This window comes from Capronia coronata, assembly GCF_000585585.1.
Source record: "Capronia coronata CBS 617.96 chromosome Unknown acBCG-supercont1.5, whole genome shotgun sequence".
In the NCBI taxonomy this organism is placed as follows: domain Eukaryota; kingdom Fungi; phylum Ascomycota; class Eurotiomycetes; order Chaetothyriales; family Herpotrichiellaceae; genus Capronia; species Capronia coronata.
This window is the reverse complement of record NW_006912897.1, coordinates 2678682-2701493: the sequence shown is the minus strand read 5'-3', so window position 1 is coordinate 2701493 and position 22812 is coordinate 2678682. Positions and strand designations below refer to the sequence as shown.

The 22812-nt window shown below is 52.8% G+C and overlaps 6 protein-coding genes across 6 annotated transcripts; 4 read left to right on the top strand and 2 right to left on the bottom strand.

The window, feature by feature from the left end:
• Positions 1-13: 13 nt before the first annotated feature.
• Positions 14-1806, bottom strand: A1O1_06653 (deoxyribodipyrimidine photo-lyase; the record flags this gene model as incomplete). The annotated part of the gene is made up of 2 exons (XM_007727531.1): positions 14-566; positions 617-1806. The coding sequence occupies 2 exons, from the start codon at positions 1804-1806 to the stop codon at positions 14-16; spliced, it is 1743 nt and encodes a 580-aa protein (XP_007725721.1).
• An 838-nt stretch (positions 1807-2644) lies between these two features.
• Positions 2645-6403, bottom strand: A1O1_06652 (uncharacterized protein; the record flags this gene model as incomplete). Its single annotated transcript, XM_007727530.1, has 6 exons — positions 2645-3105; positions 3145-4111; positions 4160-5985; positions 6054-6187; positions 6232-6269; positions 6320-6403. The coding sequence occupies 6 exons, from the start codon at positions 6401-6403 to the stop codon at positions 2645-2647; spliced, it is 3510 nt and encodes a 1169-aa protein (XP_007725720.1).
• A 1524-nt stretch (positions 6404-7927) lies between these two features.
• On the top strand, positions 7928-9891 carry A1O1_06651 (uncharacterized protein; the record flags this gene model as incomplete). The annotated part of the gene is made up of 2 exons (XM_007727529.1): positions 7928-8358; positions 8409-9891. 2 exons carry the CDS (start codon positions 7928-7930, stop codon positions 9889-9891), a joined length of 1914 nt encoding a protein of 637 aa, XP_007725719.1.
• A 1824-nt stretch (positions 9892-11715) lies between these two features.
• On the top strand, positions 11716-15766 carry A1O1_06650 (uncharacterized protein; the record flags this gene model as incomplete). Its single annotated transcript, XM_007727528.1, has 2 exons — positions 11716-12601; positions 12654-15766. The coding sequence occupies 2 exons, from the start codon at positions 11716-11718 to the stop codon at positions 15764-15766; spliced, it is 3999 nt and encodes a 1332-aa protein (XP_007725718.1).
• Positions 15767-17119: 1353 nt separating this feature from the next.
• On the top strand, positions 17120-19426 carry A1O1_06649 (uncharacterized protein; the record flags this gene model as incomplete). The annotated part of the gene is made up of 1 exon (XM_007727527.1): positions 17120-19426. One exon carries the CDS (start codon positions 17120-17122, stop codon positions 19424-19426), a length of 2307 nt encoding a protein of 768 aa, XP_007725717.1.
• A 1341-nt stretch (positions 19427-20767) lies between these two features.
• A1O1_06648 (uncharacterized protein) lies at positions 20768-22108 on the top strand (the record flags this gene model as incomplete). The annotated part of the gene is made up of 2 exons (XM_007727526.1): positions 20768-21595; positions 21656-22108. The coding sequence occupies 2 exons, from the start codon at positions 20768-20770 to the stop codon at positions 22106-22108; spliced, it is 1281 nt and encodes a 426-aa protein (XP_007725716.1).
• Between the last annotated feature and the right edge of the window lie 704 nt (positions 22109-22812).

Sequence of the window (22812 nt, the reverse complement as noted above, 5' to 3'; positions counted from 1 at the left end):
AAATCAGATGTCCTCACGCCGTGCTCCTCCCTAGTCCTGCTTTGTACCGTTGCAAAGCTCGCTCTCGGCACTGATGGTGATTGACCATGGGCTTCGGATAGCCGTTTGCCTCCGCCACTTTCCCATATCCTCGGCCATATGGATCATGGATCCCCTTTTCATCTCTGATATCTGCCAGCTCCGGCACCCACTTGCGGATGTAGTCACCCTGTGGATCGAACTTCTCACTTTGGAGCAAGGGGTTAAAGATTCGAAAATATGGTTGTGGGTCAGCGCCGCAGCTGGCTGCAAATCCCCATCCTCCGTTGTTCGATGCAAAGTCACCATCGACGAGGTGCTCCATAAACCACCTTTCCCCCATGCGCCAATCTATCAGGAGGTCTTTCGCGAGGAACGATGCCGCAAGCATGCGACACCTGTTGTGCATGTATCCCGTGTACGTCAGTTGACGCATCGCCGCGTCGACAATGGGGAGTCCGGTCCTCCCGTCCGTCCATTTCTCGAACTGACTCAGGTCGTACTCCCATTCGATATTGCTGTACTCTGGCTTGAACGGTTTGTTCATGCTAATCTCGAGGGTCAGCTGGCAGCTTCGTATGCTTGGGCCCATACTTACCAGATGTAGGGCCAGTAGCAAAGGATGGACGTGTAAAAGTCTCTAAATGCCAGCTCTCCAATCCACATCGAGTGCCCTTGTTTGCGATCATCCATCAGCTTCTTGTTTGGAGCGGCGTCCCGCGCCTCGCGAACCACAGTACGTGCTGCCAAGGTTCCGGCCGCGAGATGAGGGCTCAGGATGGACGTCGCGTTGGCGGAAGGGATGTTTCTCGCACTGTGGTATTCACGAGCCCTTTCCTGTATAAACTTGTCCAGTCTCTCCCTGGCCTCATGCTCGCCAGCCGGCCACATGACACGGAATTTCGCTCTCTCGTTTTCAGACAGGCTCTTCGAAGCGGGCGCTGGGGGGATCTCGCACCGAAACAAGGCCTCAAATCTGTCCCAAACATCCGCAGCATTCATGTCGGGAGCTGGGAAAGGATCCAACTCCTTGAAATGCCGATTGAGATAATCGCACCATTTCCTATGCCACGGGCTATAGACAGACATTGGACCGCCAGAGCTGCTTATCAATTTGCCAGGTGCGACCACACATCTATCTTCCACAGGATTAAAGGATATTCCTCGACTAAGACATGCCCTGACCAAGGCTGCCTCCCTTCTGACTTCATCGATCTCATATTCGATGTTGCAGAACACATGTTTCGCGCTCCAATCATTGCAAAGCTCCATCAGCCTGGAGGGCACATTCCTCCTCTTCTCGATCGTTTCCACGTACAAAGGAATGTTCAACTTGGCCAAGTCGTGCTTTAACACTTGGAGGTTACGCAGGATAAAGTCAACGCGGACGGGCGCCGTCAGGTGAGCTTCGAAGTCCTGGGGGGAGACCAGGTAGACGCAGATCAATGGCACCGCATGTTCTCTCGACCACACGCTTGCAGCATAAAGCCCCTTGTTATCTGTGACTCGCAAGTCGCTCTTGAACCAATGGACCACAGATTTGCCATCATGCACCGCATTCCGCTCCGCCCGAGTCTCTTGAAGGGCGTTTTCTAAAGTCTCCACAGGACGTTCGAGCTGGCCCAATCTATACTCGTCGGCCCGAGCATTGGTTATCTCAGGCGGGTAGTATTTGCGGAGGACGATGCCATATTTGATTTCCTTCGTGCAGTAGGTGGGCACAGCAAGTGGCTTTTTGAAGTCGAATACCGGAAAGGCTACATCTGCTTTGCGCTTCGGGCCCGTCATGGTGTATGTGTTAGTGGGCGCAGGAATACAACATCAAAGTCAGGCCGACATAATGCCTAAGCTTGTATGATCTTCGAAGCGCTACCCAGCGTTGAAGACAGGTGCCAATGGAGACCAGTAAAGCGTATTCAGTAGGTAAGAAGCGCACCTTGCCCACGGGAGACATGAAGCGAGCATTTTATTGTCGGCAATAAGTGGAAGCCAGGTGTTGATGTCATTCAGAAATATGGTTTTAAGTGGCGTGCCTGCAGTAGCTTCAACCCCAGAAGTCGCAGAGAGTTATTGAAAGTGTACATCAGTAGGCACTTTATTTACGAAATGCACAAATGTACTGGCTGTATAGACCATTCCAGTACTGCCGTGTGTTTGCTTGCGGGCTTTTCATTCATGGGGCCCCAGAACAACTTATATTGTTGCGAGAGGGAGCGCCTTCACCACCGTAGCTACGGCCATCTGTTCCAGATTACTGCCAACCCAACCCGTTGATCGACCTCTTTCATGCTATGTCGAGCCCGCCAGCTATGTGTAAAAGCTGTGCTCAGTGTTCGCCCATTTCGGCATCAGCGCCAGAGTCCAGCGACAAAAGTCCACGGGACTAGGTAACCCTGCTTGAAAAATAGATCGCACCTTACGCCAGCGCTGTCCAGGTCAGGGCGTCCAAGCCTAGTAAGCCAACCTTTTTCCCATAACTCTGAAACGCCGCTTGAGTTCAAAGCTCATCCATATGTAACCAATCATAATGCATTGCAGTACCCTTTTTGGCCACAGTGCCCAAGCCCGTAGTCTCATGCGATTCCCACCACAAGAAAGATATCCGCTGACGTCCTGCAGCCCGTTGTTACGAGAAAGGCGAGACATCATCTGAACCAGGCACCTCCCTGTTGGAAGGTTTACCTCCCAAAACCGAAGCAGGTCGATGACCGTTTGCCCGTCGGGATGTGGAGCCGTCTTTTGCTCGAGTCGGGGCAGTTGTGCTGCCTTCATTCTCCTCCTCGGGGATTGTGGCACAATACTTCTTCAAGACTTGCTTGAGAGCAGGTCTTCTGATCGGTTTTGCCAGGAAATAATCCATACCCGACGCCATGCACTCGTCCTCGTTGGACTTTTCGGCGAAAGCGGTAAGGGCCACGATGGGCGCGGAGAAACCCATCTCTCGAATCAGTCTGGTTGACTGAATGCCGTCAAGGTTCGGCATTTGAACATCCATGAATACCAGGTCGAATCGTTCACCGCTCACCATCGACTCTCGGACTTTTTCGAATGCCTCTTGGCCGTCCTTTGCAATCGTCACATCTGTGTCTCATTAGGAAGTTTTCGTGACCATTTCAAGAAACTCACCATAGACGTCTTCCAGTCGTAGCATGCGGAGAACTACTTCCTGATTGACTTTGTTATCTTCCGCTACAAGGACGCGGACCTTTCTGCCTTTCTGTGCCGCTTCGGTTTCCACTTTCTTCATCTCGTCCAGCTTTGCCTCAGATGTGTCGGCCTTCTTGGTCTCCTTAGCAACGTACGGCTGGGTGAAGCCAACGATCCTTGGCACGTCTGCCAATTTCGTCTCTTCGGGTGCGTCGTCTCGCGTAGATCCCAGCGATGCCGTGGAGCCGGCATGGTTCAATGGGGTTGTATCAACGGTATCGTGCAGTGTTTGACCCACAATGCTGCTTGCCTTGGAGTGTGATCTGTGTGTCGAGGATGCCGTTGACGGGCTTCGTTCGGACACATAACGGAGAGGGATACGCATGGTAAACTTACTACCAACGCCCACTTGACTGTCCAGGGAGATGTCGCCGCCCATCAGAGCAGCTAGCTGTGCGCAGATACTCAAACCCAACCCAGTACCGCCATACTTCTTACTCAATCCAAGATCACCTTGCACAAAGGGTTCGAATATCATCTGTTGCTGTTCCGGCGGGATGCCGGGCCCGGTGTCCTCGACTTCGAACTCAAACATCAAGTCTTTCGTGTTGATCGGAGGTGGCGACATTGACCTCTGTCGTTCGGCGACTTTATGAATGTGTGCAGTGCCCCCGGCAACGTTGATGCTAAGCTTCGACTCTTCATGCGGCGAGTTTGATCGAGCCTTCTCGTGATCCGCACTGTCCGGCAGGACGAGAGAACCGTCCGACATGCGGACTTTTTTGTGACTTGACGACTTTGATTTTCGGGAGTTGAATGACGATTTTCGAGTACTTCCTGCCCTGCTCTGGTAGTACTCCATCAAGCCAGTGCAGCGAACTCGAACTGTCACTGAGCCGTGGGCGGGCGTGAATTTGAGACTGTTGCTGACGAAATTCATTAAGACCTAGAAGATGTGAGAACTGAAGTACTTCGGGCGGCTGTGCAAGCATACCTGCAAGATACGGTTTTTATCTCCCCACAAACACATATCTCTGACCCGTCCAGTACCCACCGGGCCGTACAATTTCTCCCCAGCGTTGTCCGAGCTGTCGCCAAAGGCATCGCTGGTTCCGAGGAATTGGACCTTCAGATCAACTTGAGCCTCTCTTGCCTGTTTCTCAAAGGTAGGTAGCAGTTGTGTGCTCAAATCACTCAACCTGAATTCGGCTTCGTCGATGGACAACTGTTGACCGACCTCGTTCTTGCTGAAAGTGAGTAGATCAGTAAGAAGATGAAGAAGCAAGTCCCCTGATTTGTAAATTGTACTGAGCGTAGAGCGAATCCTGCCCAAATCATCCTCGTTCATGCAGACCGTCGTCAACCCAAGGATGCCGTTTAGTGGAGTCTTAAGCTCGTGCGATATATTCGCGATGAAAAGTGTCTTGCTTTGGTTTGCTGCTTCCGCGGCCTTTTTACTCTTCTCGAGTTCTGCTGTTCGCTCCTTGACCCGCTCCTCGAGCCGCTCATATTGCATGGCCAACTCATCCGACATCTCATTGAAAGTTCGAGTCAGCTCGGTTAGCTCGTCGGTGATGCAGTGCTGACGTTCCGGCACTTTGCGAGGGATTCGGAAAGTCCTTCTGCGCATACCTCTCGAGATGTTGGCGTGGTTGAGTTGTCTGGTCCTTGTGAACTTCGGCAATATCCCAAAGAACCCTTCTTTTCGAGCTTCTTCATGCTCTGTTGAGATCGGACTGCTTTCATACCCTGTCAAGGCCCGATTGCCCATGGAACTAGAGTATTCACTCGAATCGTCGGGTTGATAAGGTTCCACGGTCTTTGCTGTTGCAGCACGCAATTGTCGAATAGGTGTAACGGAGTAATGTGCGATGGGGAACATTACGACAAGAAGTAGCCCCGCCACAGAAAAGACGCAGATGAGGACAACATTGCGCAGGTGGTAGATGGGTGCAATGACCTCGTGGTGCGACTGTTCCATGACTAAAGCCCAATCCACGAAGCGAGTAGATGCAACAGCATATCCGGCAGAGACCTTGGCACCATCTTCATCATGTGTGGAGATGAACGCGCCAGCGTTGTTGATCGCATGATTGTCTTTCGTCCAAGCTGCCAGCACGGCAGGGTACGACGACATTCTGAATGGTATGGAGGAATTTGCAATCGTACTCCGAGCTTTGTGGCGGTTCTGAAGCGTGGCATTGCTGTGCGGTGGCAGAACAAATCGAACATTCTGCGATGCGGCCTCACTTGGTTGGGCGCCCCGGATTTCCGTAGCGAAGACATTGTCGGCGGTGGCAGGGCCAATGATAAGAATTTCCCCCGTCTTCCCTAATCCCTCCGGGGAGTTCTGCACGGTGTATATCATTTCTATATTGACCAGCATTGTCAACCATCCGAGGATATCAGAGCGGGAGGTATTGTTGATCATCGGGACCGTGACCGACAAGAGAGAATAGGACTCGTTCACGATAAGAGGTCCCAGGAAGAGCGGCTTGCCGGGCTCGATGGTGCGGCCGTCGTAAGAGACGGACTGGTAGCTGGTCCCGGGGGCTGGATCTCCGTAGGTGAGATTGGGATAGAGGGAGGGCGGGTATCCCAAACCAGGGTCTCCAAGGTAGACAGCTGAGCCATTGGGATAGGAGTATGGCAACTTCACTACCAAGTCGGCCGCTGTGACATTCAGCAATCCATTCACCGCGGTCTGGTTCCCATTGAAGGCGTTGGGAAACACCGCTGCTTGCACTAGCAAAGCGCCACTATCCAGTGCCCCTTCAAGGTCGCCTTGTGACCGGGCCCAATTCTCATTGCTCGTGTTGCCTTGAGCGGGAAGGGCAGTCAGTAATGCTGACAACGACCAGGAAACGCACGTTCGGGAAACTCCTCACCTGAATTGTACCTGGACAAAGCACTTTGAATCAAAACCCGTGTAGAAACCGATTCGACCTGCGAGATATACAAGAGTAGTGTACTGGACAACTGCGCTGCCTTCAACGAGGCTGTCAAAGACAGTGCGGACAATCTGCGCGCCGATCAGCAAGAGCCAACTTGGAGTGGTTGGATCACAACCTTATGCTGATGATGAAATTGTAATTTTGAAACCACTGCCAGGATATCAGTATGATGCTACATCTTGCATGATTCGGAGACATACCACTGCCAGCGCAAGCACCATCAAGGACGCAAGGGAACAGAAGAGGACGAGAAGACCGAGCTGCTCCCGGATTGAGATCCGCATGGTTGCGGTGGCACCGGCTGCGTGCTCTTTCGCATCTCAGGCTCCAATTGACGATGGGTCATGCTCCCTCCTCCATCAGCTTTTCCATCTGTTCATAATGTGTACGCGCGATCTGAGCTTCGTGCAGGACAAAAAGATGGCGAGACGACGAGCGTATCGTGACGAGGGGAATCATCAATGAAGCGACCTTGGAGGGAAGCGTCCTGCTGAACGGATGTGTTTGTCGAGGCGCTCGTTGTGTTGTCGACAAGAACAGTTCGGCCACAGGAGTGAGGATAAGCGAGGGTGTAAGAGACAGGAGTTCGGATGATTGTAGCCAATGGCTCGCGATGTATAAAGATCGAGACCGAGGGTTCTGGGAGGCTCCGGGCGCAGTAAATCGCAAAATACAGCACGACAGATAAAAAATGGCCAAGTGGTCTTTGGGCTGCTGGAGCTGAATATGCAGAAGGCGTACGTCGAGAAGGTGTGCGGCCAGAAGTGGTGCAACAGGGAAAAGATCAACAAGGTCCAGCCAGGTAGCGAGTGGATGCCAGGACTCGGAGGGAGAGGGGATCGACCAGGAAATAGGCTAACGCTTCATGTTGGAGAGACTCTGGAGAGGAGCTGGGTCAAGGGGGTCCTTCTCAATTATCAGCATTCCGACTTGGGCCCTGAAGACCGAGTGGGAATTATAAAATGCACGCCCAACCAGGACCGAGATCCTAGCAGTAGGTGACAGGTACCTCAGCACCCTTCAAGGAGCCACATCCCACCAAATGCGCATTTTGAGGACTCGTACACAGTAGCCATATCTTGCACGGGCAGTGTACAGTAGGCAGCGCTGGTCCGCCTCCAGGTAAACATAATTGTACGTGCCACCAAAAGTACCTACACAGTTAGGCAAGGTACTGAAGCCAGTGGCTCTAAGCCGCCAATCGCCCTGACCAGCCTAGGTTTGGCTCCAATACAAGCGAACTCCACAGCGGTTCGCCTTCTCTTCACAGCATTGCAGTGTAGCATTCAAGTTTGCCTTACGGTCAGAACGTGTGTCAGAAACGAAATGCTCCGTGAACTTGAACAGCGCAGTGTTAGTCTGTGATTTCCACATGCCGCCCGTTGGGCCACATATTAGTATATCGATATTATTATCTCTCGATAAGGTACATTTGCTGACATTGAATGGGAATTCATGTCCAGGCACCGGGGAGTTTTGGCATTTACGCTTGTCGCTGCGCTCCGCACCATGTAAACTGTACTTTATGGTACTAGGTAGCTAAATAAAGGGACCTAAGATTGTGGCCACTCCGCATTGGCGGCCGTGCGAATCTCACTAAGCTCGCGGGGTCATAACCGCGCTCCGAGGATTTCAATACCTCATGACTTCAAAGACCCGATTCTGCGAGGGACGTGTCAATCGCGTTTCCCACAAAAGACGACTGTCCCTCCAAATGCGCAGAAAATGGCCCGCATAGGTTCGTCGAACTGAGATCCCACAAAGCAAGTCCCGTTCTGAAATTGGACATAGAAACCCTTGCCTCGATCATGAGCGTCGCAGGCGCAGGGTTCAGACTCTCGCTCATCCTGAACGCAGTGAGCTGCGAACTTGTCACCTCCGGTCTCGAAGCCCATGGCATCTCGAAAGGCGTCACATTGTTCTCCATGATGCTGAAACAGACTGGCAATATCCTCCAAGCTGCCGATCCCGTTCATACCCAAGAGGCCGTGGAAACCGCCCAGTCGATTGCAGAGGAAAGCACGCGAGTGTTCGATGAAATCAATGACATGTTAGACCGTCTGCGCAGCAAGGAGGCTGTCGGCAATACCTCGCCTACGGTTCAACAGAGATTCAAATGGTGCTTCCGCAAACATAGGGTCGCCTATTTGCTAGCCCAACTAGAGAGCCTGAAGCTTAGCCTTGCCCTCGTGATGCAAATCATTCAATTGGGTAAATTGATGGCATCTACGTCCCGCAGGTTTGCCTTTATATCGACCACGTCGTGAGATTGTGCTGACCTACGTCTAGAGACCCTCCTGAAGAAGTTGCAATGAAGACCGAGGCTATTAGACAAGAGCGCGCCGAGGCCCAGAATGCCGTTATAGTTCGATACTGGCAGATGAGCAAGATGGACAGGCTTTTCGAGGCCTCACACAAGGAGGAAGAAGAAGATAAAAGTAGCAGCATCAACAACGATACACCGCAAGATGACGACTTGTCTCTGACTGAGACGAACAGCTCGCAAGCGACTGCTGACTCTCCACCTCCACAATACGCTCCTTCATCGGCTCTGGTGAAGCTTCCGGTATACTCTTTAGGCGAACTTGATCAAACACTCCATGAGATCAAAGCCTCTCCAAAGGACATGATCCGTGTATCTGACCAGGCGATTGATCCTTTGCTCGAACGGTGGACGAAGTGGAGGGAGGTGCGTGAGAGGAGGCATCAACGCGACCCCGGAGGTCGATTCGTGCCAACAGTACAAAATCTTGAAGAATATGACGAGGATGAACGATACCATGAACGATACCATGAACGATACCATGAACGATACCATGAACGATACCATGAACGATACCATGAACGATATGCTGAGGAAGATGACAGCCCGCGGGGTTATTATCTGGAAGGGCACACCACGGACTGGAGAAAGCCAAACTCTGCTGCCGCCCGGCAAGAGGCTTTCAGAAGGCGAAAGCAATACTCCAACTATCAGCCCAGCGTGAGCCCAGAGGCCAGTGACGTCGAAGAGTCGCCCGGTAGCAGTGGCTCTAAAAAACGAACCACAAAGCGGCACATCATCGAGTCAGGTTCAGACTCGTCGGCCTCTGAGAGTGAATTCTTTCAACATAGTACCGCGAAACGGCCCACCATCGGCAGTCCGCCGACCGAACGGAAGATCCATCTTCATGAGGGTACTCCTGCCTCTCAGACGTACCCTGCTCCTCCACACACTACGACTCGGGCGACAGTCAACAGTGCGAGCGGGAGTAATAGAGCACCCTCCGTAACCTCGGGCCAGTCGACAGCATCTCGGATACCCTCGCCATTTTACCATCCACCTGGTCAGCGGCCATGGGTCACGCCCGATCAGCACCCGGGTCATCACAGCTTGTCATCACCCGTTCCATCAGTGTATACTAGCAACACGTCGAAATCTTATGTGCACCAGCAGCATGGTGGGTTCTCCCGTAATGCGTCGCAACCGGTGGCCCAATTCAACCCATACGGGGTGCAACCTGCAACTCAATCGAGATACGTTCCACAGCCGTCGAATCCAGCTGTTCTGTCGGCACGACCCGGTTCCCAGGATGGTAAGCATGGCCGCCCACCTTCTTTCTTGTCACAGAACAGTATGCCTGCACGCAGTCACTTGAAGGGCGAGGACGATAGAAGACATTCAAGGGAGAAAAGCACAAAGCAAAATCTACGCGAGGGTGCCACTAAAGGTCTACTGGGAGCGGGTGCAATCGCGGGATTCTTGCAGGCCCTTGAGGGACTTAGCATTTGATACTGTTTCTTTTTTTATGATGATGACCCACCAGCGATACCCGCAAGATTTTGACTCTCAGCCTTCCGTAGCCGGACCAATCTTTGAGGCTTGGGGGGCGAGACCAGCGAATGATGTAAGCGGCCCATGAGGTTGTGTGCAGTGGTTGATACGTAGGTACAGAGGTACAATAATAGGCGTTCCTCCACCCAACTTAGGTATACCTACCACCTATTATTCTTGAAGGGTGCGCGGAATCAGATTTGGCGGTGCCACTTTTTTTGTAAACCGGCCTTGGAGGCTCCCGAGCTGACCATGAGTCGCGCTACCGGCACAGCTAACTATAGTCAACTCACTTGAATACCTACCCTTAACACCCATTATTCGGCAGGACCGCGCTTAACTGCATGTTGGGTGGTAGGTACAGTACTATCTAGATACGTACGTATCTAACTTTGAATACTGCATGTAACCAGCGGCAGTCTTTCCTTTGAGATAGGTATACACCGAGCCAATAATCCATCTGACCCATTTGCCACCTGGCTTTGGGCTTTGGGCTCCAGCTCACTGCCAGCGCAGGGTCTGTCTGTTACGGGCAGACCGCTCTCAGTTAAAGCGTACGTTCTAAGGGCTGCTAGTCTTGATTTGTGGCCTCAACTACCCCCGGCGCCCGAAACGAGCCCACCTTGAACATTCCAGGCGACTGGTCAGTTGGGAGCTACGTCCACTCAGTCTTTCCCGGTTAACGGCTTGTTCTGCCGACGTTGGTTCTCTGGCTGGTCAAAAGTGGTCTTGTGGAGTTTCTGGTGATGCCTTCGGTGCTGCACGAAGTCGTACTATAGTAGTACGTAGGTAGTAGCTGTGGTCGTGATGCTCAAGATGTTGGTACGTACTCTGTACGCTACCTACCTAATGTATGCATATCTGCACTAGATATCTGATAGCTCCCTCTACGTAGGTAGTCCATTAGGCACCACTGTGCCCTGTTTGCTGGCAGCTGTTGGCTGCAATACTATGATCTCGTGGCCCACTGCATGGCGATCTTTCAGGAGAAGATCGGCCTATAATTCGCCCATGTTTTAGCTGCTGTGTCCCTAAGGGCCCCTTACCTACCACCGAGGCACCCTCTTAAGGGATAAGGGGACCCTCCTTACCCTTCTCGCCTTTACTATCTACCACTACGTACCTTACCTGCCTGAGGTACTATGGATCTAAGGGCAGAACCCTCTCAGACCCTGCCCTGCCTGCCGACACTTCCTCCTTAAACCCGCTACCGCTTAGTACTACGGTAAACCTTCGTGTCTCTCACCAAGATGGGACAGTAGTAATTTTCCATATCCATCTTGGCTATCTACCGTGCCACTTCTCCCATCCTGCGAGAGCCCTGGTTCCCTAAGACGTCTAACCGCCTCTATTACTTACCACCTACATCCTATCGACGTTTTCATTCTCCCCTAGTAAAACCGACGCCCCCCGACCCTTTTCTACGTGTCAACTGCTGGCTAGCGCTGTTTGGCATGTCCATCCCACCTCAGCCGACCACGCCACCCAATCGTCCAAAGCAAGCCCCCGGAAATTGATCGATCGCAGTGCCTTTCCTCTTTCACAACTTATACCTGTCTGCGTCGCAGATGAGCGAAGTTTCCATCGCACACTCAGTCCATCCAGGGTTCTGCCCCAAGTGAGACACTATCATCGGGCAAGGTGGCTTTGCCGCCCTTCTGCCTTCGCTGCTGGACGCAGCCCAGGATCCGAACCCTCTGGCATCTCGAACGCGCTTGTCACGAACCTTTTCCTACGGCTACCCATGAGGAGGATCATTTTGTAGAGACACAACCCTCGTCCATGTCTCGGCCGGACGAGACACTGGCAGCCGCCGCCGCACTTCTACGTGGACTGGCTAAAGACTCGACCGCGAATTCCACCTATGCCAATGGCTTGAAGCTTCCACCGTACACGCTTCCAGGGGAGGACAGTGCGTCGAAAACCGAACTGGAAGCCGAGATAGCTGCTTTGGCACGGCGGATACATTATCTCGAAGCGAGAGCTGATGTCGTTAGTCGCTCGCTACCGGACACCCCTGGCGAATTCCAGAGTCCTGCCTCGCCCTTATCTCGCCCGAGCGAGCCTCGAAATGCAGCGGTGGAACAATACCATGATCAGACTGCGCCCGCTCCTGAACGGACGAACCAGTCAAGGCGTGTCAACAGTCTTCTTGCGGCCCGAGAGTCTCTCGGTCCTTCAGGACCTGGCCGTACTGTGAGCGAGGACGATATAGGCATACTTCGAGAGCATGTCGAGAAACAGGCGGAACAAATCAAGAGCCAACGTGAAACAATTGCAGAGATTAGCCGTGGTCTGCGAAATTCTGAAGAACAGGCCAAACAAGCATTCATCCGGGTGGAAAATGAGGATGTTTCTATCTTAGAGAGGGAGCTTCGAAAACACCAACAAGCCAACGAAGCTTTCCAGAAGGCATTACGTGAGATTGGTGGAATCATCACCCAGGTTGCTAACGGCGACTTGTCCAAACGTGTCCAGATTCAAGCCACCGAAATGGACGACGAGATTGCTGCCTTCAAGGTCACCATCAACACCATGATGGACCAGCTCGAGATCTTCGGAAGTGAAGTCACCCGGGTAGCACGTGAGGTCGGCACTGAAGGTATTTTGGGTGGTCAGGCTCAAATTAGTGGCGTACATGGAATTTGGAAAGAGCTGACTGATAACGGTAAGTTCTCCAACTCGGGCACTGTGTGTGTCTCAATCTGACGCCAGATTAGTGAATATCATGGCGGCCAATCTCACAAGTCAGGTCAGAGAAATCGCCACTGTCACCAAAGCTGTGGCTCGAGGTGATTTAAGTCAGAAAGTGCAGAGTCGGGCAAAAGGAGAAATATTCGAACTACAGCACACAATCAATACCATGGTGGACCAGCTACGGACATTCGCCACGGAAGTTACACGTGTCGCTCGAGATGTCGGCACCGAGGGTGTCCTGGGTGGACAGGCTCAAATTGATGGGGTTCAGGGCACCTGGAACGAATTAACCAAGAGCGTGAATGCCATGGCAGACAACTTGACCACCCAAGTGCGAGACATCGCCATGGTCACCACCGCTGTCGCCAAAGGTGACCTTACTAGGAAGGTGACAGCCAGTTGTAAGGGTGAAATTCTCCTGCTAAAGAGCACCATCAACAACATGGTCGATCAACTGCAACAATTTGCGCAGGAAGTCACCATCTTGGCCAAAGAAGTTGGGACAGACGGTGTTTTGGGTGGCCAGGCAACGGTTCATGATGTCGAAGGCACGTGGAAAGCTCTGACGGAAAATGTGAACGGTATGGCGATGAATTTGACGACTCAGGTCCGCGAGATCGCCGCCGTCACAACCGCGGTCGCCAATGGAGATCTCTCGAAAAAAGTCACTGCCGACGTACAGGGCGAGATTCTTGACCTCAAAATCACCATCAATTCAATGGTTGACAGGTTGAATACTTTCGCTTTCGAGGTCAGCAAAGTCGCAAGAGAGGTGGGCACAGATGGCACTCTTGGTGGACAGGCCAAAGTGGACAATGTACAGGGCAAATGGCGAGATCTCACCGACAATGTCAACACCATGGCTTCAAACCTGACTGACCAGGTCCGGAGCATTTCCAACGTGACACAGGCTATTGCAGCAGGGCATTTGGACAAGAAGATCGAGGTCCAGGCCCAGGGCGAGATCCTGACATTGAAAGTCACAATCAACAACATGGTAGACCGATTGGCCACTTTCGCCCATGAAGTGAGGAGAGTCGCCCGCGATGTGGGCGTCAACGGCAAGATGGGTGGCCAAGCCAATGTGCACGATGTCAGTGGTCGGTGGAAAGAAATCACCGAGGACGTCAATACTATGGCCGAGAATCTTACTGCTCAAGTTCGTGCCTTTGGAGAGATCACGGATGCAGCAACTGAAGGCGATTTCTCCAAGTTGATCAGTGTCAACGCATCTGGGGAGATGGACGAGCTGAAACGCAAAATCAATCAGATGATTTCTAACCTGAGAGATAGCATCCAAAGAAACACCGCCGCTCGAGAGGCTGCCGAATTGGCAAACCGGACAAAGTCCGAGTTTTTGGCAAATATGTCCCATGAGATCAGGACTCCAATGAATGGGATCATTGGCATGACTCAACTCACCCTTGACACAGACGACCTCAAGCCCCACTCGCGAGAAATGCTCAACACGGTGCACAACTTGGCTAACAGTCTGCTCACTATCATTGACGACATTCTGGACATTTCCAAGATCGAGGCGAATCGCATGGCAATTGAAGCTATTCCCTACACCATCAGAGGAACGGTCTTCAACGCACTGAAGTCTCTGGCGGTCAAGGCGAACGAGAAATCCCTTTGTCTGGCCTTTGACGTGGATAATTCGGTCCCCGATTACGTCGTCGGAGATCCCTTCCGGCTTCGACAGATCATTCTCAATCTCGTCGGCAATGCCATCAAGTTCACTGATCAGGGCGAAGTTAAGGTCACGATCAAGAAATCCAAAGATTTGATTTCGAACTGCGCCATTGACGAGTTTCCCTTCGAGTTTGTGGTTTCTGATACTGGCATTGGTATCCAGTCCGACAAACTCGACCTCATTTTCGACACCTTCCAGCAAGCCGATGGCTCGACTACCCGGAAGTTCGGAGGCACCGGTCTGGGACTTTCGATCTCCAAGCGTCTGGTAAACCTCATGGGTGGCCAGGTATGGGTCACCTCCGATTTTGGTCATGGCAGTGAATTCCACTTCTCCTGCATTGTAAAATTTGCCACCGAGGATATCAGTGTCATCAGCTCTCAGCTGTATCCCTTCCGCAAGCAGAAGGTTCTTGTTGTGGACAAAGGGATTTCGCCTTTCTTCGAGCGCGTTCCCGGGATGATTGAGGAGCTTGGTCTACAGGTTCGTGTGGTTGACAACGAGATAGACATCCCTGATGCTGTCTACGACGGCAGGGGTGTCAAGCCGACAGATGGTGGATACGATGTGATTGTCATCGACCAGCTTGATACAGCGCATAAACTACGGGAGATCGACAAGTTCAAGTACATCCCAATTGTTCTCCTGAACGCGACCGTGTCGATTAATTTGAAGACGGTCCTTGACTTGGGCATCGCTTCATATATGACGACGCCATGTCAGCTCATCGACCTGGGCAACTGCATGATTCCGGCTCTCGAAGGCCGGTCCACCCCGATCATCAAGGACTACAAAAAATCGTTGAACGTATTGCTGGCAGAAGACAACGAGGTCAATCAAAAGGTGGCAATCAAGATTTTGGAGAAATACAATCATGTCGTCACGGTCGTTGGCAACGGTCTAGAAGCCGTCAATGCCATCAAGGCGGATCGCTTCGACGTGGTGCTGATGGACGTGCAGATGCCGGTGATGGGTGGCTTCGAAGCGACACGAGAGATCCGGCAGTACGAAAAGGAAATGGGACTCCCCAGGACACCGATTGTCGCGCTCACGGCTCACGCCATGTTGGGTGACCGTGAAAAATGCATTCAAGCCCAAATGGATGAATACCTCTCTAAACCGCTCAAACAGAACCTGCTCATGCAGACGATTCTGCGTGTTGCATCCGATGGCGTGACGGCCATGTTTAATAAACATGCTCGGACCAAGTCGAAAGCCTCAGGAAACGGCGGCCGGGAGAGGAGGCAGCAGGAGACATCGCCGGGCCAGGACGAGGTATCTTCGATGTCGTCCCTGAGACCTCCTTTTGGGGAGAGATCGATCACGACATCGGGCCCCGTGACCTCTGGTAGCGCGGAGAGCCCGCCGGTAGTCAAAGACGGGGATCCAGACCCAATGTCGGCTGTCAGCACTGTACGTTCGATGTCCTGGACTGGGTAGATGAAGAGACAGCTAACCGGGTACCCAGGTGTTGTTGAGATCTCATAGTACATGAACAAGAGCTTTGCATCAGCGGTCGGGAATGTTTAGCAGGGGGATCTGACTTTATTATGGAGCGTGGAGCATTGTGGAAAGGCAGCTCTCATTTGGTATACTACTGTGTTCGAATTGGGCTCTGAGAGATTGATTTTGGGACTTCGCGAGATCACTCTATGAGGAGCTTCAGTGGCTTGTGCGGGCTTTGTTTTGCTTGCCGTCCACTGATCCTGGACAACAAGACAAATGTGGACAAAGCTGAGGGGGGGCATTTGGGAAGGCACGGCGAGAATCGGTCTCTTCTGACAGAGTATGATACTACTACTCCTGTCTCTCTTTCGATGCGACGGGCAACCATATCTCATTGTCATCCCCAAATTGGTCATTGGGTCGGTGTAGTGCGGTTATATCCGGACTGGGACGCCAACGAAGGGCTTTGCAGCGCCAACTGTTCATATTTTCATCGAGCCTATCATCGTAGCTCTTCCCATACTGGGCGCATCTGGTCGCATTGTTCGCTAGGGTAGCCTCTCCTACATATAGCTCATGATATGCACCAACGTAGTTGTGCTCTGAACACCTCCTTCAAGCTGCTGCTGATGCTGCTGATGATGATGATGATGATGATTCCGGCGATGGGGTGTTGATGTACTACCTACTAGTACGTACCTACCTGCCTACATAAGGTACCTACAGGTAGTGTGCAGTTTGTTAAGGAAGTACTAGCACGTAGTCACATGATTTTGCCCTTGGCATTATTAGTGCAATGCCAGTGGCAGGATCGGAGGATCCCGTCAGACTCAGTGGCAGGGGACCAAGAAATGGCGGGCTGAGAAGGCCGCCGCTACAAGGAACATGTGGCCAGGCCGAACCCCGGAGACTCTACCGGTACCTACCTAGGTAGGTATGTGGCCTTCACCAAACACATAATAAGATTCAACGCGATCAAGTACCTAATAAATCTGCATGCGATTATTGGACAGAAGCTTGCCCGTCTATCAAAATATTGTGTACCTAACACACTTGGGACCGCGCGCGGTGTCTGGGCGCATAGTCCCCTATCGTTCAAGTTGCTACTACCGCATAACGCTCGATATTTCCCGCTCTGGCCAGGCGTGCGCCACAACTTTTACGATCTACGATCCTCTACATCAATCTCATTCTACTGCCTGTCTGTCCCATGTAGATAGAGAATGACCGTGGACGATTTGCCATCCTCTCTTCTATCCCAATCTCACCACAATCTCTACGTCTGCCGTTCCCCAGCCCACGAGGCCGTCTCCACCATGAGTCATCTGTAACGTCGCACGCGCAAATATGGAAACATCACAATCAATCTCCCCCCAAGGCGTCGCACAACTGACGCCCAATCCTCCCACGTCGGCCGAAGACAGCGCAACCCCGGCCCATCCCCCGGCGGCCTCATCTGGGCCGCGACTAAACCCACGAAGTTGCGTCACATGTCGGCGCAGGAAGGTCAGATGTAACAAACAAAACCCTTGTGCAAACTGTGTAAGAGCTGGGATTGAATGTGTTTTTCCTGGCCCTGGCAGGGCTCCCAGGAAGTCGAGAAAACCTCCCGATACAGAACTACTGGCACGCTTGCAGCGACTGGAGGGGGTGGTCCACAGTCTAGGAGCGCAGGTCGATGAGCATGGAGTCGTCTCGCCTACGTTGGCAGGGCCTACGGACATTCGAGCTCGGTTTGGCGACGGGGAATCCGGAGAATCTCCTTCATCCGACCGCTCAGACACGAAAAGACAGTCAATCGAGAAGCATCTGGGCCGGCTCGTGATCAACGAGGACCGCAGCCGATATGTCAGTAGCACCTTTTGGACGAGCATGAGCGAGGAAATCGCCGAGATGCGAGACCTGCTTGACCCGTCCAGCAGCGACGATGAGGACGAGGCGGTCGTTTCTAGGCAAGACCGCGCGGACACCCATAACGCCTTCATCTTTGGCTACTCCTCAGCCATGCTTGATCTTCGGGAGCTCCATCCCACCCCGAGCCAGATCTTCATTTTGTGGGAGGTCTTCAAGGAAAACGTCGATCCCGTCGTCCGCATTTCGCACCGGCCAACCACGAGGGCGATCCTGATGAACGCAACGACCAGTCTCGACCGTCTGTCGAAGCCGGCCGAGGCCTTGCTGTTTTCGATCTACTTTGGAGCGGTGGTCAGTCTGAGCCCGGAACAATGCCAGCAACTGCTCGACGAGAGCAAAGAGTCTCTGATCAAGAAATATCGTTTCGCTACAGAACAAGCCCTCGCCCGCGCCGACTTCCTGAACAGTTCCAGTCTGATGTGCCTGCAGGCATTCGCCTTCTTCCTTATATTCGTGCGTTACTGTGACGACTCCCGTAAAGTCTGGGCTCTGGGCGGGTTGGCCATCCATCTCGCGCAGGGTCTGGGCATTCATCGCGATGGGTCACATTTTGGATTGGGCCCCTTTGAAACGGAAATGAGGCGCAGATTGTGGTGGTATTTGTCGATCCTGGACATTCGCTCGGCTGAGGACCATGGAACCGATCCTGCTTTCGCCGAGCAAATCTATGACACGAAGCTGCCCCTGAACTATGACGACGAGGACATCTATCCGGGAATGAAAGAATATCCGCCGGAAAGGCCAGGCGCGACGGAGATGACGTTCTGTTTGATCCGTTTCGAGCTGAGTACCTTTTCTCGACGTCTGAACTCCATGTCATCACGAGGAGAGGATGGTCAGTCATCGCCGGAATCGACGCTCATGGAGAAGGAGAGATTGATTGATGAGTACCATCGCCGGGTGGAGGAGAAGTATCTACGACATTGCGACATGAATGTACCCATTTTTTGGGTGGCTGCTACTGTGGCGCGTTTGATGTTGGCCAAGATATGGCTAATGGTGCACCATCCCCGTTCATTTAGCCCCACGAACCATGCATCGGTCCTGCCACCGGAGTCCCGCGATCGCGTCTTCGTCACCTCCGTGGAGGTCATTGAATTCTCGCACTTGCTCCAAAAGCACGAGAACACGGCGAAGTGGGGCTGGCTGTTCCAAACTTATACGCAATGGCAGTCCATCGCGTATGCGCTGTCCGAAATATGCGCAAGGCCGCCTGGCCCCGACGTGGACCGGGCGTGGCGAGCCATTGATGCCGTCTTCGCGGATCAGATGCTGATGAACAACAAGTTTCAAAAGGGGGTGGCGTGGAAACCCCTGCGGCACTTGATGGCAAAGGCTCGGGCGCGGAGAGCAGCCCAGCAGGCACAAGCGAGTCAAACAGTCAAAGACTCCGACATGACATCTTCCAATGTACCGAGTTCGACCTCGCCGGACCGTCCGATGCATGACTATCCATACACAGCGAATCCTGGTGCCATGGAGGCGTTTGGAATGGGAAATCTCCCTGCCTACTCCAACCATGCGGGACAGCAGCCGATGCAAGGGACGACTGAGGGCGGGATGGCAGGCCAGGGCACGTCACAGGAGGGCCAGGGCACCACGGATTGGACCCCAGATGACTCGGGCCTGCCGGACAGTGGAATTTTGGAGTTTGACTGGTCAGCGTCGTTAGGAGATTTCAGCGGCCAACCCGACCCGTTCTCACGGTTTGTTGTGAATGCCCAGGAGGAATGGTTTTGATATACCCCCGAGAGTTGAAGTTATAGGTACAGCCCAAGTCTTTTTGGAGTTCTCGTGTTGAGGCACTGCTGCCAATTGGCGCAGACTTGCCGGGAAGGACAATTGCATGAGACAGGTCTTGATTTCGGCGCTTTGGCTGTAGTTTGGAGCGTGTATCTACCAAAAGGACAGCCTCTTCCACCTAAGAACCTGTTGTTACCAACTGCCCCGGGCATAGTAGAATCCGAGCATAAGGTACCTGGAAGTTGTACCCAGCGCGGGCACTTGCCTGATATCAGATACCCGAGGTAGGTAGTAAGGTACGTAGAGGTCAGTCGTACGGTATGGAGTAGGCGCTATTAGCCCTGGGAGGGTTCCTTGCACTGGGGACTTGGGTCTAATGAGCCTAGGGTAGGGGGGAGCCACCTAGCCCACATTTCACGCCCCGAGCCTGGCCAGTCAAAGTCTGGGGCGGTCGGTAGTCAACGGACGGCGCCAAATCATTACAGGCCGGGGGAATTGTGCCTGTCCTTCTGGCATCAACGCCGCCATAATCAACAGGCGCCTGCTGCTGGAGCACAGCTATTCGACGTTCCAGAGGGTGCCCCCTGCATGGATGCATGCCAGCATCGAGTCCGCCGACTGGATTATCACTGCAAGGAAGATACCCAGGGTATTTAGGTAAGTAAAGGTATCTACCTACCTAAGGTATCTACTGGTACCCAGCAAGCCAGTGAGTGACGCCGGCAGCGGGTAGAATTGGGCTAGGGAGGCCGAGCTAGGGTGCTGGAGGCCTGTAACCCTGGGGTACGTACCTAGTATGACGGTAGGTCGTACGTACTGCCAGTGTACAGGAACCCAGAGGTACTGTAAATTATGGGGCTCTTTAGCCTGGCCAGGGGCAGATGAGTACCTAAGGCAGATCCAGGCGCCGGCATCACCAACAAGGTCGTTTCTCAGCTGGAATCAAAGCACTTTTGAAACGAATCTTCCGTCAGAATACGCCCAACACGCTCACGGTTCTACCGTCCTCCTATTGCTCGTTGAACGGGAGATGAAGATGAGGATGACAATCCCTAACGCCTGGCTCTGGCTGCGCTGCGCCTTACTGACCAAGAGTCCCAACTGTGTTCTTGGTCCTGACTCCTCCATGATAGCCTCCCGCGCGTGCCCTCTCATTCCACTCGCATTCTTCCATTGTGCATTGTTTTTCGTGCTGCTCCTCGAGTCTTTACGCATTTCTTTTCTCCAGCATATGTTGTTTTGCATGTGAAGTCATGTCGTTGCGTTGCCCGGCCCATTTGAGGCTGGTACTCGGCCTCTGTCTGGCTGGTATGATATTCTCCTTCTTAGGCGGGCGCTATGATCCAGAGATCCAAGACACTGACCATCTCTGCAGTCGTTGTGCTTACAGTACAGGCTGCTGTTCCTTCGTCCACATACGTCGGTCGGGGCACCTCCCGCGACCCCAATGACAATGTCACCGTCGCTGTCAACGTGCCCTCCGATAGCAGCGATTCCCTGTTCTTCCATTTCTCGGCCCCGGCTGGGCAGACATGGGCGGCGTTTGGCCTGGGGGGTCAAATGAAAGGCGCCTTGATCTTCGTCACCTACGCTTCCGAAGATGGCAAGAACATCACACTCAGCCCACGTCTAGGGACTGGACATGTCATGCCTCAACATACCTCGTCTGTACCAGTTGACGTTCTGGCTGGGAGTGGTATCTTCAACGGCTCCTTTGTCGTAAACGCCAAGTGTACCGGCTGTCGCTCGTGGAGTGGCGGGAGCCTCAACGCCGCCAGCACAAGTCAAAAGATGATATGGGCTGTAGGTCCAACTGGGGATTTGAAGACCAACGACCTTTCGGCTTCAATCACACAACACGAAGGCTACGACTCGTTCGAGCTGGACTTCAAGGCAGCGACCGGCCCAGGCGGCGTCCCCGTCCTGGACTCGTCAAACTCGACAAATGTCAACGACAGCCCCGTCTCAGGGGGTCATTCAAGGGCTGGTATTGCGGTTCATGGATTTCTCATGGTTGCCGCCTTTTTGATCGTCTTCCCCATGGGGTATTTGCTTTTGCGTGTCCTCGAGAAGGTATGGCTCCACTGGGCTGTTCAGTCATTAGCTTTGGTCATGGTCTGCATTGGTACTGCAGTTGGCATTGCCGTCAGCAAAAGGAACAATCTTGTAAGCCATGCATTCCGCTCCCACAGCCGCCGCCCGCTCGTCCCTCTCTAACTGCTGCAGACGCCCAGTTTGACTTCCGGCCATCAGATCCTGGGACTCGTCATTTGCGGCTTGCTTCTCATCACTTGGACCGTGGGGTTCGTCGGACATCGTATCTATAAGAAGACCGGTACTCCAGCCAGGATCATGATCGGCCATCGTGTTCTTGGACCAGGCACTATCTCCCTGGGGCTTGTCAACTGTTTTGTCGGATTTCGCTTTGCAGACAACAACCGCGGCATCGTCGTCTTTGCCATTGCCATGGTCATAGTGATCATCTTTGTGAGCACAATGACTACTTTGGCTCGTCGTCGGAAACTGCGGAAGGACGTGATGAATACCCCAGCGGCGTTCAACTTCCGCGAAGGTCAGTCGGCTCCTTCATATCCTCCGCAGCATCAGCCTCCGCCTTTCCAGAATCAAGGTGGCATCCCGCTGCAAAACTATGCCAACGCGCCTCCGATTTATCGTTAGAGATGGGAAGCGGGGTTGGAAATACTGCAATGGTCGCGCAATATCTGGGATTGTGTCATATTGAACTTGAGGCTGTAGGAAATGATGCAGAAGGAAGGCATGCGAAGGTCGGTTCAGGTGGATCTTTACACCAATGACGGGACTGTCTGGATCCTTCTGGTTAGTTTGATCAATCAAGCCTGCATTCATATTTTGTGTGAGGGATCTCGGGTTATAGTCAGGACCTGTCGAAGGTCCTCTTTGGTTTCAAAGGAGGTGAATCGTAAGGAGGCTATATCAGCAAGCGAATCTTATACATTGAAACTCTTACAAATGACGCTCCGTCCAGGTTGTTGCTTGAGTTGCATTACCCCTCAACATGTCCTTTTTGGTCGAATTTGTGATAGAGTAGAGAGTACTTTGTGGGACATGGGGGACTGCGCTTCCGTTGATGCCTTTATATATAACCATGAAAACTGCACGCCAGTAGCAATGCTGTGCCAGGCTTGTACAGAAGCTGCGACGATTTGTACCGTACACACTCATCGACTTGAGGCAATGCTTGATCACCCAAAGAGTGGCCTTCGTGGTGGTCGTTGTCTCTCAGCAAGTTGGGATTTAATTATATTTGTGGGTTTCCAGAAGCTCATGTGTACCGCATGTTCCGCTCCGCCCTTTACGTGGCCATTCTTGATATCTACATACTACGTACTAGTATCTCAATT